The 13,036-nt window shown below is 36.0% G+C and overlaps 1 protein-coding gene across 1 annotated transcript in view; it reads left to right on the top strand.

Moving 5' to 3' along the window:
- SLC26A7 (solute carrier family 26 member 7) overlaps positions 1 to 11,397 on the top strand; it is a 62,355-nt gene extending 50,958 nt beyond the window's left edge. Inside the window, exons 13-18 of the mRNA XM_054060698.1 lie at positions 743 to 880; positions 2,674 to 2,722; positions 5,346 to 5,446; positions 7,292 to 7,346; positions 7,434 to 7,555; positions 9,546 to 11,397. Of these exons, the coding sequence (XP_053916673.1) occupies positions 743 to 880; positions 2,674 to 2,722; positions 5,346 to 5,446; positions 7,292 to 7,346; positions 7,434 to 7,555; positions 9,546 to 9,581 (501 nt within the window). The 3' untranslated portion in view covers positions 9,582 to 11,397. The remainder of the gene's footprint in view (positions 1 to 742; positions 881 to 2,673; positions 2,723 to 5,345; positions 5,447 to 7,291; positions 7,347 to 7,433; positions 7,556 to 9,545) is intronic.
- Positions 11,398 to 13,036: the final 1,639 nt, after the last annotated feature.

Here is a 13,036-nt window from a genome sequence, read left to right as displayed (position 1 = left end):
TTCTTACAGGCTGCCCAGGGAGGTGGTCGAGTCGCCTTCCCTGGAGGTGTTTAAGGAACGGGTGGATGAAGTGCTTGGGGACATGGTTTAGGGAGTGTTAGGAATGGTTGGACTCGATGATCCAATGGGTCCTTTCCAACCTTGTGATTCTGTGATTCTGTGATTCTTAGATATTTTTATTGTATTGGTTGTAGATATGTACTGGCAAGGTTTTAAATATGTTGTTCAAGCTTGGCCTAAGCATTTCCATGGAGAAACGTCCCTGTTGTAATAAAGTCTTCAGATGGCCTAGATGAACAACAATTTTTGTTGTTCCCCAAACCACCTGCAGTGTTTGCCCCAAAATGTTGTGTACTTTTTCCAATACATGTATTTGTCTGATAAATTATGTTCCCTGTCTGCCAAACTTGCCTTGCCTGTTGGATCATGCCAACTGAAACAGTGCTACTACTATTTGCCAGAAAATTCCTCTTAGTATTATGCATCATAACAAATATGATTTTTCTTTCATGCTAGCATGAATTAAGGATAATTTTCCCTATAGGTAACTTATATTTCCTTTTATACCTCAGTTGTGTGTGAAGACTGATCAAGGCAGTTATGTGTTATGTCATTCTCACAATACAAAGCTCCCTCTATTTTGATTTACAGCAATTTTCAGGATTTTTAAATAAATTTTTTTGGGTTTTAGTCTCCAAAAGTAAGATAATCTTTTCAACATTATGTTTATTTCTTTTCGTAGGAATCATTAAAACAGGTAAAGATAGTTTCAGTCAACAACCCATTAGTCTTTCTGAATGCCAGGAAATTTCATGCTGACCTGATAAAGATAATTGAAAAGGATAGCACGAGCAGCCAGGGATGTGAAGATGTAAACAAGGTAGGATGTGCTATATGCTGCGGTAATCATGGGAACAGCATTGAAGGTCATGATTGCTTTCCTTGCATTTCTTAAAGAATGCAACCAGATACTGAAATGGATATAAGAAGGTAATATTGCAAATTATTAATTTAGAACAGAATAAAGTTAATCCTTATCTTAATCAGATCCAATACAGATTATTTTTCTTATTACCACTTGAAAAGCGTATATCTACTATTTCTGCATATTTTCCTGTAAGACACAGAAAAGCACCGATCCAGAAGTCTTCCAAATTTCTGGCAGAACTTACATAACCTCAGCTAATATAAGGTTGTTATTTTAAAAAGACAATGAGTAACTACGAATCTACTTGAATAAAATATGATTTTCTTTTTTTTTTTTTTTTTGCTGGAGGTGAGTGTATGACAGATAGACACCTCATTTCTGTTCTTAACTATAAATAATTTCAGGAGAATTAGGAAGAAGGTACAAACTGGCTAAAGTTCTTCTCAAAGGAAGTGTTTCATTTTGTGCACTCATTATATTGCAAAAATAAACAGTACACAAATTGCATGTAACTCAATTTTGGCAAAAATCTCTGTAAGTACAGTATTTTTCAATTTCATCCATATATGACTACTGCAACTTCCTACAACACTTTCTAAGAGGGTAAAAAAAAATCTCCAACTATTTTTCTATCATTACAATGAAGACATTCCAATACCATACAGCACTTACTGCGGTATTTCATCCAGTTTGGCAAATTGAGCGGAGAAAAATCATGAAAATTTCTTAGATGAGTTGTTAAAAGGCAGTGTTCAGCATGGTGTACCTACCATCTCTGCTTTCTCCAGGCAAAGAGCTGTGGTGCCCATACCTGCTTTGATGGGTGGCTTTGCCTCATTGTTCAGAAATTCAGCTAAGAAATTATGCTACTTTATTTCCTTGGTTCTGCAAGGCTAACTGATTCAGATTAGTATGGTAACAAAACCCCAAACAGAGAGACATTACTTAAAATTTGCATGGAATTAATTTTTGAGTTAATTTCATAAGTGTAATAAGTTAATTTAATAAGTTAATTTATAAGTTACTTAGGAGAGAGATTTTATCCTTTGTCTCTTCTGTAAGATACTTGGCAGTATCCTGAGTTACTATGTTGTTGTTTTTTTTATGTGGAAGGAAGATCTTTCTGTAGCGCATAATGGGAGTGAAAAAAAATTGCTACAGAAAAACAAATGTTGTTTTTCGTACCTGTGCTGTATTTCTGGTTTTAACTCATATTTATAGTGAGAACTTATCATTCATATTGAAATAACTGTAAAAGATTTCTCTGGTTAAAGGTAATTGTTCAATAAATTTATAAGTAAAAAATGTTCTTACTAAAATATTGGGATAGCAGATGTAATTGCAGGAAGTAAAAAAGAAAGAAAAAGTTAATCTTATAAAATCACTAACTAGAATTTATCTTTTCAAGAACATCTTTCCCATCTTTTGACCACTTTCTAACCAAGCTCTGCTGCCCCCAAAGCATTATGTCTATAATTAGCTTTCTAGCATACTCGGGCATGACAGATGTTGAATCATCTAAAAAGAAAAGTGAATTATCAGTTTGGTATAACTTTAGAAAAATACCAAGAGCAAATATTATATATCCAGTAGTCTGTTGCATGTGATATGATTTTGGAGAGAAGGATTTAACTTTGATGTTGAGAAACAAAATTGTTACGTTATGCATTGCATTGATTTTCTCTGCTTATATACATTGGACTAGTTTTCCTTGGTAAATTAATAGTTTGTTACTTTTATTTCAGTGTGAGCAGAACACATTGCTCTGTTCATTTTCCAATGGAAGTTGCCATGGTGAGTTTTTTATCTATAAATTATATTAACACCAAGATGGATGCAAGTGTGCAAAATACTTCTGTGCTTTTCTATTTATTTCTAGGTAATGTCTGGAGATTAATATTTTCAGTTAGGCCAAATATTCAATGTAGCGTGATTGCTAAATAGTGTTAAACTTTGTTAACCTTGATCTAGCAGGTCTTATTTTTATTCTGTTCTTGATTGACTTTTTAAGATTTCAAAAGCAAGAAACCCATTGAAATGCCTTTTCTGCAAGAGTCTGTGTTCATTTCACAGGAATCACTATGTGCATCCTGAGACAGAGACATAGTGGTGGGGGCACTTCCCACGCTATTGCCTACACCGGTCTTTAGACAAACACCTAAGAGGCTGTTTTGCTATGCTCTGGTCTTGGTTTTTTTTGCATTGACTGTGGGACTAGAATATTAGTATGCAAAAGTAAAAATAGGGTAAGATTAGAGTAACGTTAAATCTCTGTGATTTTTAATGCCACTTCGGAGAAAATTTCAGAAAACAACAACTGAATAATCAGTGACACTGTGGGCACCAGTGTGCATCAGTAGAGGAGAGAATAAAGAAAAAACTAAGATTTTGCTATCAATTAAGGATTAAGCTGGATAATTCCACTCTTCCCAATCAAAGAGAGCCAGAGCACATACACTCCTAGGGGACAGCTTCAGCAACCTTTTGCAGAAGGTACTTTGTACAGATGACTTCATTATGGATGGAATTAAAATGATGTGTTTATTTAAAACACTTAGAAGCATTAAAGACACAGTAAAGAATCTGATTTGAGGCATATTGTCTGAACATTGTTTACATTTATTAACTAGACTCGTGACATTTTTATGAAAGCACAGTGTTTAGTTTACTTGGGGATGCTAGAACGTTTTGCTGTAACACATGGCAACACAATGGTAATGGCTACTGAAGACTATAAAGGTCTACACTGTAAAATACTAGAAGAGTGCAAAGCACTTGATATATGAGGAGATTCTTCAAAGGTCTGAGCAGTATATAGGTCAGTCTCTTTTTGGATGAACTGATTTCTCATGTTACTGGAGTGACAGACAACAAAAAGCTTCTTTTTTCATTGCTTAAGTCCTGAGTTAAAGACTTAAATGTTCTGGTTTTCCTTGTACTAACCGATCCATGGTGATACTTCATGGGAGCTTTAAAAAAAAAAAATACAGAGAGAAAAAAGAAAAATCCCTATAAAAAGGAAAGCAAAATATGGGGCTTAAATTTTTAGGAAGGAGAGGAACAGAAAGATGTAATCCTTAAATCTTACAGCAGTTGAACTGGAAGTCACAGCAATGTACATCTTTGTCAAAATCTTTCCTTTCTCCCTTTGGGAAGTACCAATTTTCCATTGGTCTGCATCAGCACCACATTAAACAGCTGCTGCCGCCGTTGCCACTAGTTCAGAGAGGGAGTAGGTACAGACCATTCAGATTCCCATTCCTAATCAAGGCAGCCTCTACCGCAGTGCAGGATGCCAGCTGGGTGGGAAGGTATCATGAGTAAGTAACGGGAAGAAAGACCAAATTCTTTTCTTTCAGAGACTGAGGTGGTGTGTAGAAAAGATTACTGCAAGCAGCCTAGCAGCTCTCATAAATCCTTTCTGGGTTTCCATCACGGTAATATCAGGCAGGAGATTTCCTTTGAAATTCTGTATTTTAGTTTGAAATGTATCTATTAATGCACATTGGACAGTACAAAGACAGTAAAACTCTGAAGGTCCAAGTCCTTTATCTCTCAGGCTACTGTCAGAAATTAATTAGCACTATTATAACACTACATAACGGGGAAATTCCAAGTCTCTTCCTTTGCTCTGTCAAAACTATTTAGCTTAACCCATCTTTGCATTCAGAATTCCTTTCCTTCATCTTTACTTTTTAACTTTTGTGCATTACGATAGCTAAAATTTGTGCACAAAGCAATGTAAATAAAATGTGCGTTATTTTCTAGTTTTCACTTTATGAAAGCCAGGAATCAATTATCTATGTCCTAGTTTAGGACACATTTAGTACGGAGTATCCTTAATTTAAGTACAAGTTGGCCTGAGGTTGCAGAATGAGTATAAGATCTTTGCAAATCTTACCAATATGTTATTTCTCCAGCATCAATACATGGTAGTATAAAGAAACCTGACCAAACAAAACCCAGCACAGTAAACCTTTAGGAAAATGGAACATTCCACGCCACATGTTTTTCTTCCTTATAGGAGAATGTTAGTTAATACGTAGGCAGGCATTTAGGTACCGTAGAAATGAATATATTATCTGTGTATTTCACATAAACTTTTCCAAACAAGCCAAGATATTATCCTGGGTCATTTAGAATTTCATGTCTGAAGACACAGTTCTTCAATTCTTGCAAGAGTGTTCTTGTTTAGAACATCTCACTAATAGTATGTTCTGCCTGTCATCACTTCATCTCATTGCTCCTTCATTTGTACTTCTAAAATGTGCCATTGCTTGACTGATACCTCAGTACATAATAGTAATATTTTTATTGTGGTAGTCTGGAATTATTTTGTTGAACTATCATTATTTTTATATGCATTTCTTGACTATTCTCCCATTTAATTAAAGTTTTTCATTTATCAAATATCTAGGTGAGTCATTGCAGTCATGTCACATTGAGCAACCTGTTTTGATATTAGACTGCAGTGGACTGCAATTCTTTGACTACACAGGAGTCTCAGTGCTGCTTGAGGTATTCATGACATCAGACAAATTTTCTACATAGAAATATAATTACACATACAAGTTATTGGGACCAGCTACTAGTTACCCTGGTTATACCCATGGATAAACATGCCACTCATGGAAAAGATGAGTGCAGATGTGGTATTAAACTGCACTATGTTCATATTATTTATAAAAAAATAATTATAAAGATTTTGGGTGACATTCGGTGCAAATGTAAGTACCTGTATGCAATGAAGATGACTTTGTGAACAGTTTTGATTTTGTTTTGTTTTGTTTTTAATTTTAAAGTTGTTTTAGGTCATATTTGACCCTGTCATGGTAGCTATGTCAGTTGCAGTGGAGGCATGTGCAGGTTTACTTCTTTAAAATTTCATCTTTAAATTCTGAGATTTTATCTCTGTGTCCTGCTTTCTGCTAAGACAGAGGTCTTAATGATCTCCATGTTTTCCCCTGTGGGTTACATACCTAGCAGGCTCGGTTCCTCCAGCATTGCAGGAGCTCCAAAAAAGCTCCCAGAAGATTAAAATCAGTAACCACATAATGAACAGTTCTATATAGAGGACGAAAAATTATGTTCAAAGCTATTTCTCACATTTCCGTTGGGTCCGGCATTTAATAGTTTTATAATGGGTACAGATTTAAGTCAGTATGCAAGGTTTGGTTCATATAATTCTTCTGAGTAGGATAGAAGATTAGATTTGAGCTTGGGTCTCAGCCCAGGACTTTTCTTATCCTAACCATTCTCTCAATTTACAGCAGTGACTAAGCAGCGAAGTAAGTCCTGCTTAAAAATGTTAAATTAAAACTACCTGTATAGGACGGGATATACTCAAAAGAAAATTGGAAAAATAAGTTTAATGGAAATTACTCTTTATTATGTCTCCCTTCAAAATACAGGTCATTCAGTAAAGCACTAATTAAAAAAATAATTGTGAAACTTATTTCCAAAAGATCTTACAGAACTCAGAAATGCAAACTATATTGAAGAAATGTTTGACAAACTTGTGAGAGCTAAGCCCATGAGGCGATATGTGCAGGTTGAGAGTGCAGCCTCTGAGTGAGAAACTGGTCTGAAACTAAGTTAGGCAGAGGAGGAAGAGACTTTCTGCGTCCTTGTTATTACACTCCTCCACAAATACCATCACTACTGCTAGAGCTAGAGGGAATCTTAGACTGAGTGAGGCTTTTGGTTTATTTTTAGAAACAGCATATTCTTATGTGGTTCTCATTGAATCTCTTGTCTCAGAATTGTTCCAATGTACATGGATTATTTAGTAGGAACTGCTTTGGATGTTCCTCATCTTCCAGAAAAAAAAGCCCTACTCCTGGTCTAGATTTATTTTCACATTTTTTTAACTTTCTAGCTTATTGGATATTGAGTCTCTGTGAAGTTTAACATTTTCAAAGAAAGAATAAAGAACGACTTACTGTAGAATGTACCGTGATCGTTATGGTGCTTTTCTGCTAGACTGCTGGAAATTTCAAAGTTTTCTAGATCTGATTCATGTTCTTGTCAGCTGGTAGGTGAGCATATGGAGAGAAGATGGGAAAACTTGCTGAAAAATGAGAGCTGGAAAAAAAGCCACCCTAAAATTGTAATAAAGAATGAAAAATTGTTAATCAAATTCAGATTTAATTCTCAGCTACTTTGAGAATGGGGGAGGATATTGGTTTGGGTTTGTGGTATTTGCATTATAGAAGGGCTCGCTCTGGTGGCTGCTGGCAGTATGGCTTCAACAGCAGCACTCCACGCTCTCTGCCTGATTTGAATGTGTTCCTTTTGTTTGTTTTATTCTTTGTTGGTATTTTAAATAGCTTTTTTTTTTTTTAATTTCATATTTTCATACAGATTTACATGGACTGTAAAAACAGACACATCGATGTGTTTCTAGCACACTGCAAAGGCAAGTATCAGCTTACAGCAAATTTTTTAACACAATGACTTGTATATACTCATTACCTTATCAGTGCTTGTGTTTGCTTTATTGCAGCTTCCTTGATAAAAGCAATGCAGTATGGTGAAACTCTTGAATCTGAAAATCCTGTCTTCTTTGAATCTATTTCTTCAGCAATCAATGCCGTTCAAATTCACCGAGTGAGACTTACAACAGGGGTAGGTAAAGTCTGGAGGGCTTCTTGGATGCTGATGCAATTTGTTAAAATCTGGGGAAGTCTTAGTTACCCAATGAACATTTTGTGCAGAAAGCTTTTGTCTATTCTCTACAACCAGTAGAGAATATCCTATCATCTTCTCTCCTTTAGAAACAACTTCTTGGTCTTCCACACTATGTCCAGGGGCACTGTGTTGCAGTGAATTAATCTAGGCGCGTTCTCCACTGGAAAAGTGTAAAGTGATCTAGAAAAACCTAACATAGCTTATTGGTGAGGCAAATTAACTCACACCCAACTCTACACTGCTGAAACAACACTCCACTCCTCAGATAGGGTTGCTTAAAGCTACTTCACACAGCACTGCACTTCTGGATCCCAAGCGCATTGTTTTCTAGCTAATGAGGTTGTCTCTACCCTGTGCTGTAGTGTGCTGGTGGACACTGGTGGAAAGAGAGGAGAGGAACTGCACGAGGTAGGAGAGAGAGGAAGAAGGAAGACTTAGCTCAGGAATTGAGGCTTGAGACTTAAACATGCATTTGCTTGAACATGTATTTACTTAATAATAATTTTTGCTTTCCTTGTTAAAAGGCTGTAAACTTAGGCTTTCCTCATAAACTGTGTGAGCCTCTTCCATTACAAACCAAGTGTAATGGAGCATCCATTACAAGTAGCATGCTTTTCCATGGTTTTATTTAATATTCCAAATATGGCTAGAGCTTGGCCCAGAGCCTTCTCCAAGGGACATTAAACTCATTATGGTCTGTGGTTTTGTTGTTTTTTTTTCCCTCCACTTCATATTTTACTAATTAAATTAGAGTTGCCTATGGACAAAATCACTTTCCATTGATTTATCCAGATAAGGTGAATTGGCACAGTTAGTCTAGTGGATTGACCAGAAACACATGTTCTCTTGGGAGCTTTTCAACACTTTTCATTTTGTGGTCCTGCAAAAAAAAATACTAAATAGTAACTGCGGGGCAAAAATAATGAGGATGACTATTGTATATTTTATCTGAGTCTGGTTAGATGAATTAGGGTGATTGTTATGTTATCAAATGTCTGCATTCTTTATAGACATTAATTAATGTTCCTAACATTCTTCTAAGTTATTATGTACTAGTATTCCCATTTCCATAAAATGGGACATAGAAAGACCAGGACAAATGTTCAAATTGAAAAGGTGGAATTAGAGCTCAGAAGCCCAATTCTGAACTGATTCCAGGTTTCTACCAAAACTGCTAGGCAAATCAACACTCTGAGTAGCAGCTTAGTGGATTAGTCTGAAAGGCTTGCATGCAGCCTCAAATTTTGAATGTAATTATGAACAGTGTATATATGCTGCTGATGCCTCTTCAGAGTACCCAAAGTATGTGATTTGGGGATTTTTTAATTTTTTTTTTAATGTTTAACACCTGAAGATAAGAGAAGATGGGCAAGAGTAAAAAGACAACGTGAAGGCAATAGCAGCACCACACTGTAATGAACAGAGTCTATGTACACTTCCCGTGCCTTTTTAAGGTGCTGAAGTCAGCAGGAACTTCGAGGGTTTACATGAAAGAAAGATGGCAGGGTAGGATAAGATGGGGTTAGAATAAGATAAGATAGGTTTAGGATAGAAAAGAACAGAAGGAAGAAGTTGGAGATTCGTGGAAAGTGATTTTTCCAATTTACATTTCAGCTTCCTCCCCCAGGAGAAAGATAGAAGCAAGCAGTCTTTGTGGTTCATTTTCATCTCTGCTGCCGTTTGGAAATGCAAAAGTGCTTTTATCTACATCCACCAAGGATAATGTCATGTAATTCTAATTTTTATGTTGATAAGTTGATGAGACTGATCTGTTGCTTTCTGCAGTCCATCCTCACCAAGAATAACTTTTTGATTTATAGTCTCTATAATGGTGCCATTTGCAAGCTAGTACTGTTTCACCTGCTAATTTTACATGGCATTCTAGGAAAATATTATAATAATATTTTTTCTCTCTCTTCCAATTTAGAATTACAGCAAGTTCAGTGAACAAAGTGAAGTGTGACGTCAATTCATTGAATATGGTTAGTTTGATGTAGTCATACTCAGAATGAACTACACCATGGTTTCTCCTTAGCTTTTTTTCTCCAGAGGATCTCATAGATGATCTTTTGTGTGTCACGTATATTTACTGCACTCAGCAATGACTTTCTGATCTGCCATTCAGAAAAAAAGAAAATCTTTCATCTTCAATTGCTCAGAGAATGTTCATATAATTGCTCTATAATGTTTTTATATAATATTTTTATACACATTTACGCACAAATTATTAGGAAGCAGACATAGCTACTGGCTGTGTTTACCTGTGTGTAAATTCTTTTAGATGTCTTCTGTTGTAACATTAGTTGTAATATGCAACTGTAGTCTTGTGCATAGAATAATGAGACATTATGAATTCTTAAACACAGTGTGTTATATTCGATACAGTATATGCAGGAAGCCATATACCAGTGCATAATATTTTCAATGGCTTCACTTCTCCTTTTTTTTTCTGTTAAAGACAGTCATTTGCAATAACAGCATAATATCACAGCTATCTTATTCTTCCATTTTTTCATACTTTGTTTTGCATGCTTTTTAATGCCTGCTAAGGTCAGTGGGAGCACTGTGTACTCAGAGAGGGCAGATGTCTGTATTCTAAGTGCACTGGCTTTTCCCCTCCTCTGGTAGTTGTCATGAGTTATTATTATGGTTTGCTATAATTTCAAAGCCACAGGTATTCTTTAGCTCAGATCAAAGAGGAAAAACTGGTAACAGTTTTTCAAAACTTGCTCTTGTTTCCAGCATTTCCAGTCTGCATTTCCAGTTTGAGCTTTGATTTGTTTGGTGTTGAAATTGTAAGCTGTGGCAGTTGAGATGTGACAGTGGAGAGACACATCAGGTGTAGGCCACATTTCAGCCCCAGTTCTGGTGTGCAGTACTGTCTGATGGCATGGAAGAATTAATTGGTCAAGTATTTTGCTTCTAATTATATACTGCCATCAATTGTATGAGAATATACTATCATGTCAATATGTTATGTGGCAACATGTATGAATTTTTTCCTCTTCTTTTCTTGCCATACATGAAGACCAGCAGTAACATGTAAGAGTTAAACAAAAAAAAAAAAAAATCAAAAAATGAGGAGTAGGATTTTTCCTTACCAACTTAAAAAAACCAATGGAAGCTAAAAGGTAAATGAATAACAATAATGGCCATTCAGCACTACAGAGAGGAGAGAACTTTGAGGGTGCTTTGTGCATCTGAAGTCTATAGGCAAAATGTAATGCTCAGCATCCCATTTTCAGCAGCTGATACATACATACGTTTGTGAGGTGGCTCATGGAGTTATTTTTATCTCTCTCTGCATGCTTGTGTTAAGGCATCGATAGGCTTTTGGTCTTAGTGATTCCACACTAGTAAAAGACAAGATGGGAATGCATAGGGTTTTTTTACCCTTTCAGTTACAGGTGACTCCTGAAGCTATTCCCCACTTTGTCCCACAGATGACCAGAAGTGTGCTGTACATGTTCTACTAAGGCTACTTTCAGAAAAACTTTATAAAGGGTTGATTAGGAACTGTGAGAAGCTTGTTATACATAGGAGAAATAAATTCTGTGCATTGTCCCAAGCGCATTCAGTTCAGATGAGTAGTTTTTTTGCAGGTTACATCCTCAGACTCAGTAACAGTCTGTAACATTTGATTAATAAATTCTCAAACAGTTTTAGTAATTTATTAACACTTTACAAACTATTTACATTGTACATTAATTGTAGAGCATCAATTGTATGTCACAGCTGAATGAAGATCTCTACTTATGTGCAAACTGAATAAATGAATAAATGGCATCTTTTCTACTCAGTTCTGTATTTATTCTTTGACTCCTAAATGATTTTTTTTCTGAAAATTTACAGACAAGTTCATTAATGAAATTGTTAAAAATAGGGTCTTTAGCAAACATGCATCTACAAGACTTTTGGTTTTATTCTGAATGATCTTGTAAATGGAACAACACAGATGCTTTTAAAATTCCTATAGCATTAGCACTTGATGAAATCCTCTACATCTCTGCATCAAATTAGCAATTTTGTAGTGATAATCAAAATGGCTTCCACTTTCCACTGATTTTAATAGGAATAATGTTTCAACAGCTAAATGGCTGTTTTGAGATGGATATTTATCTCCCATTAGCTCAAAGACCTTCAGTGTCACTTAAAAAAGTGCTTCATTGGCATAAGACTTCAAAATCAAAATAATGCTGTGATTACTGCTCAGTTGTTTCTCAGGGCAGAATTGCAGATGAAATATAGTTCTTCCCTTAAAACATTTGGTCATAACTCTAAATTTCTTGTAATATTCCTGTAATGTATTTTACTTTATAAAATTAGCCTACATTTCTTTCTATATCTGAGAATATATACTGCTAATTAGAGTCCCTTTTTGACAAATGGCACCACTTAGGATAGTTGTTTCACAGCAGAACAGAGTGTTCAAGGCATCCGTAAACATAGCTGCCCTTTTTCATTGCTTTTTAAACCATCTGTATTGAGTTTAAGCACTGTCAGACTGGAATTCTTTTACAGAACCATGGTTAACAGATGAGGGAGGGTAGTTTCTTTTTTCCAATTGGGTTAGGAGGGCAAATGATTTCTGATGCAGTTTCTGTTTCTGCAACCTCTCCCCTCCAAGCTGAACTGTTGACATTTACCAAAACTGGTGATTGCACATTGCCTGTCTTCGAGGGACCAGGATAACACACCATCAGATCTCATACACCGGTGAGTGACTGGCAGGAGATCACTGATTGCTCTGCTGGTGGGCTGGTAGTTGCTTAGTGTCTTACCTGACTTGCTCTTTGCAAATCTCTGGTGGTAGTGTATTTACTTCACTTGCAAAGTCAACACACAAACAACTACTGTTCTTTGGTGAAAATTGAAAGAAACACCATGCACCACCTAGATTAAGTTTTGGAGTTTACTATAAATTTCAACATGTTCCTCAATGCTTCTTTGTGTATAGACTGTCCACTGGCTTCACTCTGGCTCTCAGGAAGAATTACTATGTACATGTGTTGGAGCTTAACCCAAAATATCCCAATTAGCTTCATTAGAACAAGACAGGATAGGACAGGACAGGACAGAGTAGAGTAGAATAGAATAGAATAGAATAGAATAGAATAGAATAGAATAGCTCAGTTGAAAAGTATCGACAATGACCATATAGTCCAAATACCATTACTATAAAATAATAGAATAGTATAAAATACAATATAAACATAGAATCATCGAATCATAGAATAGGTTGTGTTGGAAGGGACTTTAAAGGTCATCTATTTCCAACCCCCTTGCAATGGGCAGGGACACCTCCTACTAGGTCAAGTTGCTCAAAACCTCATCCAGCCTGGCCCTGAGTACCTCCAGGGACAGGATACCCATGACTTCTCTAGGCAATCTGTTGCAGTGCCTCATCACCCTCACAGC

The sequence above is a fragment of the Cuculus canorus genome, chromosome 2 (assembly GCF_017976375.1).
Source record: "Cuculus canorus isolate bCucCan1 chromosome 2, bCucCan1.pri, whole genome shotgun sequence".
NCBI lineage: Eukaryota > Metazoa > Chordata > Aves > Cuculiformes > Cuculidae > Cuculus > Cuculus canorus.
Note: the sequence above shows the minus strand (reverse complement) of the source record. Positions and strands in the feature narration are given on the sequence as shown.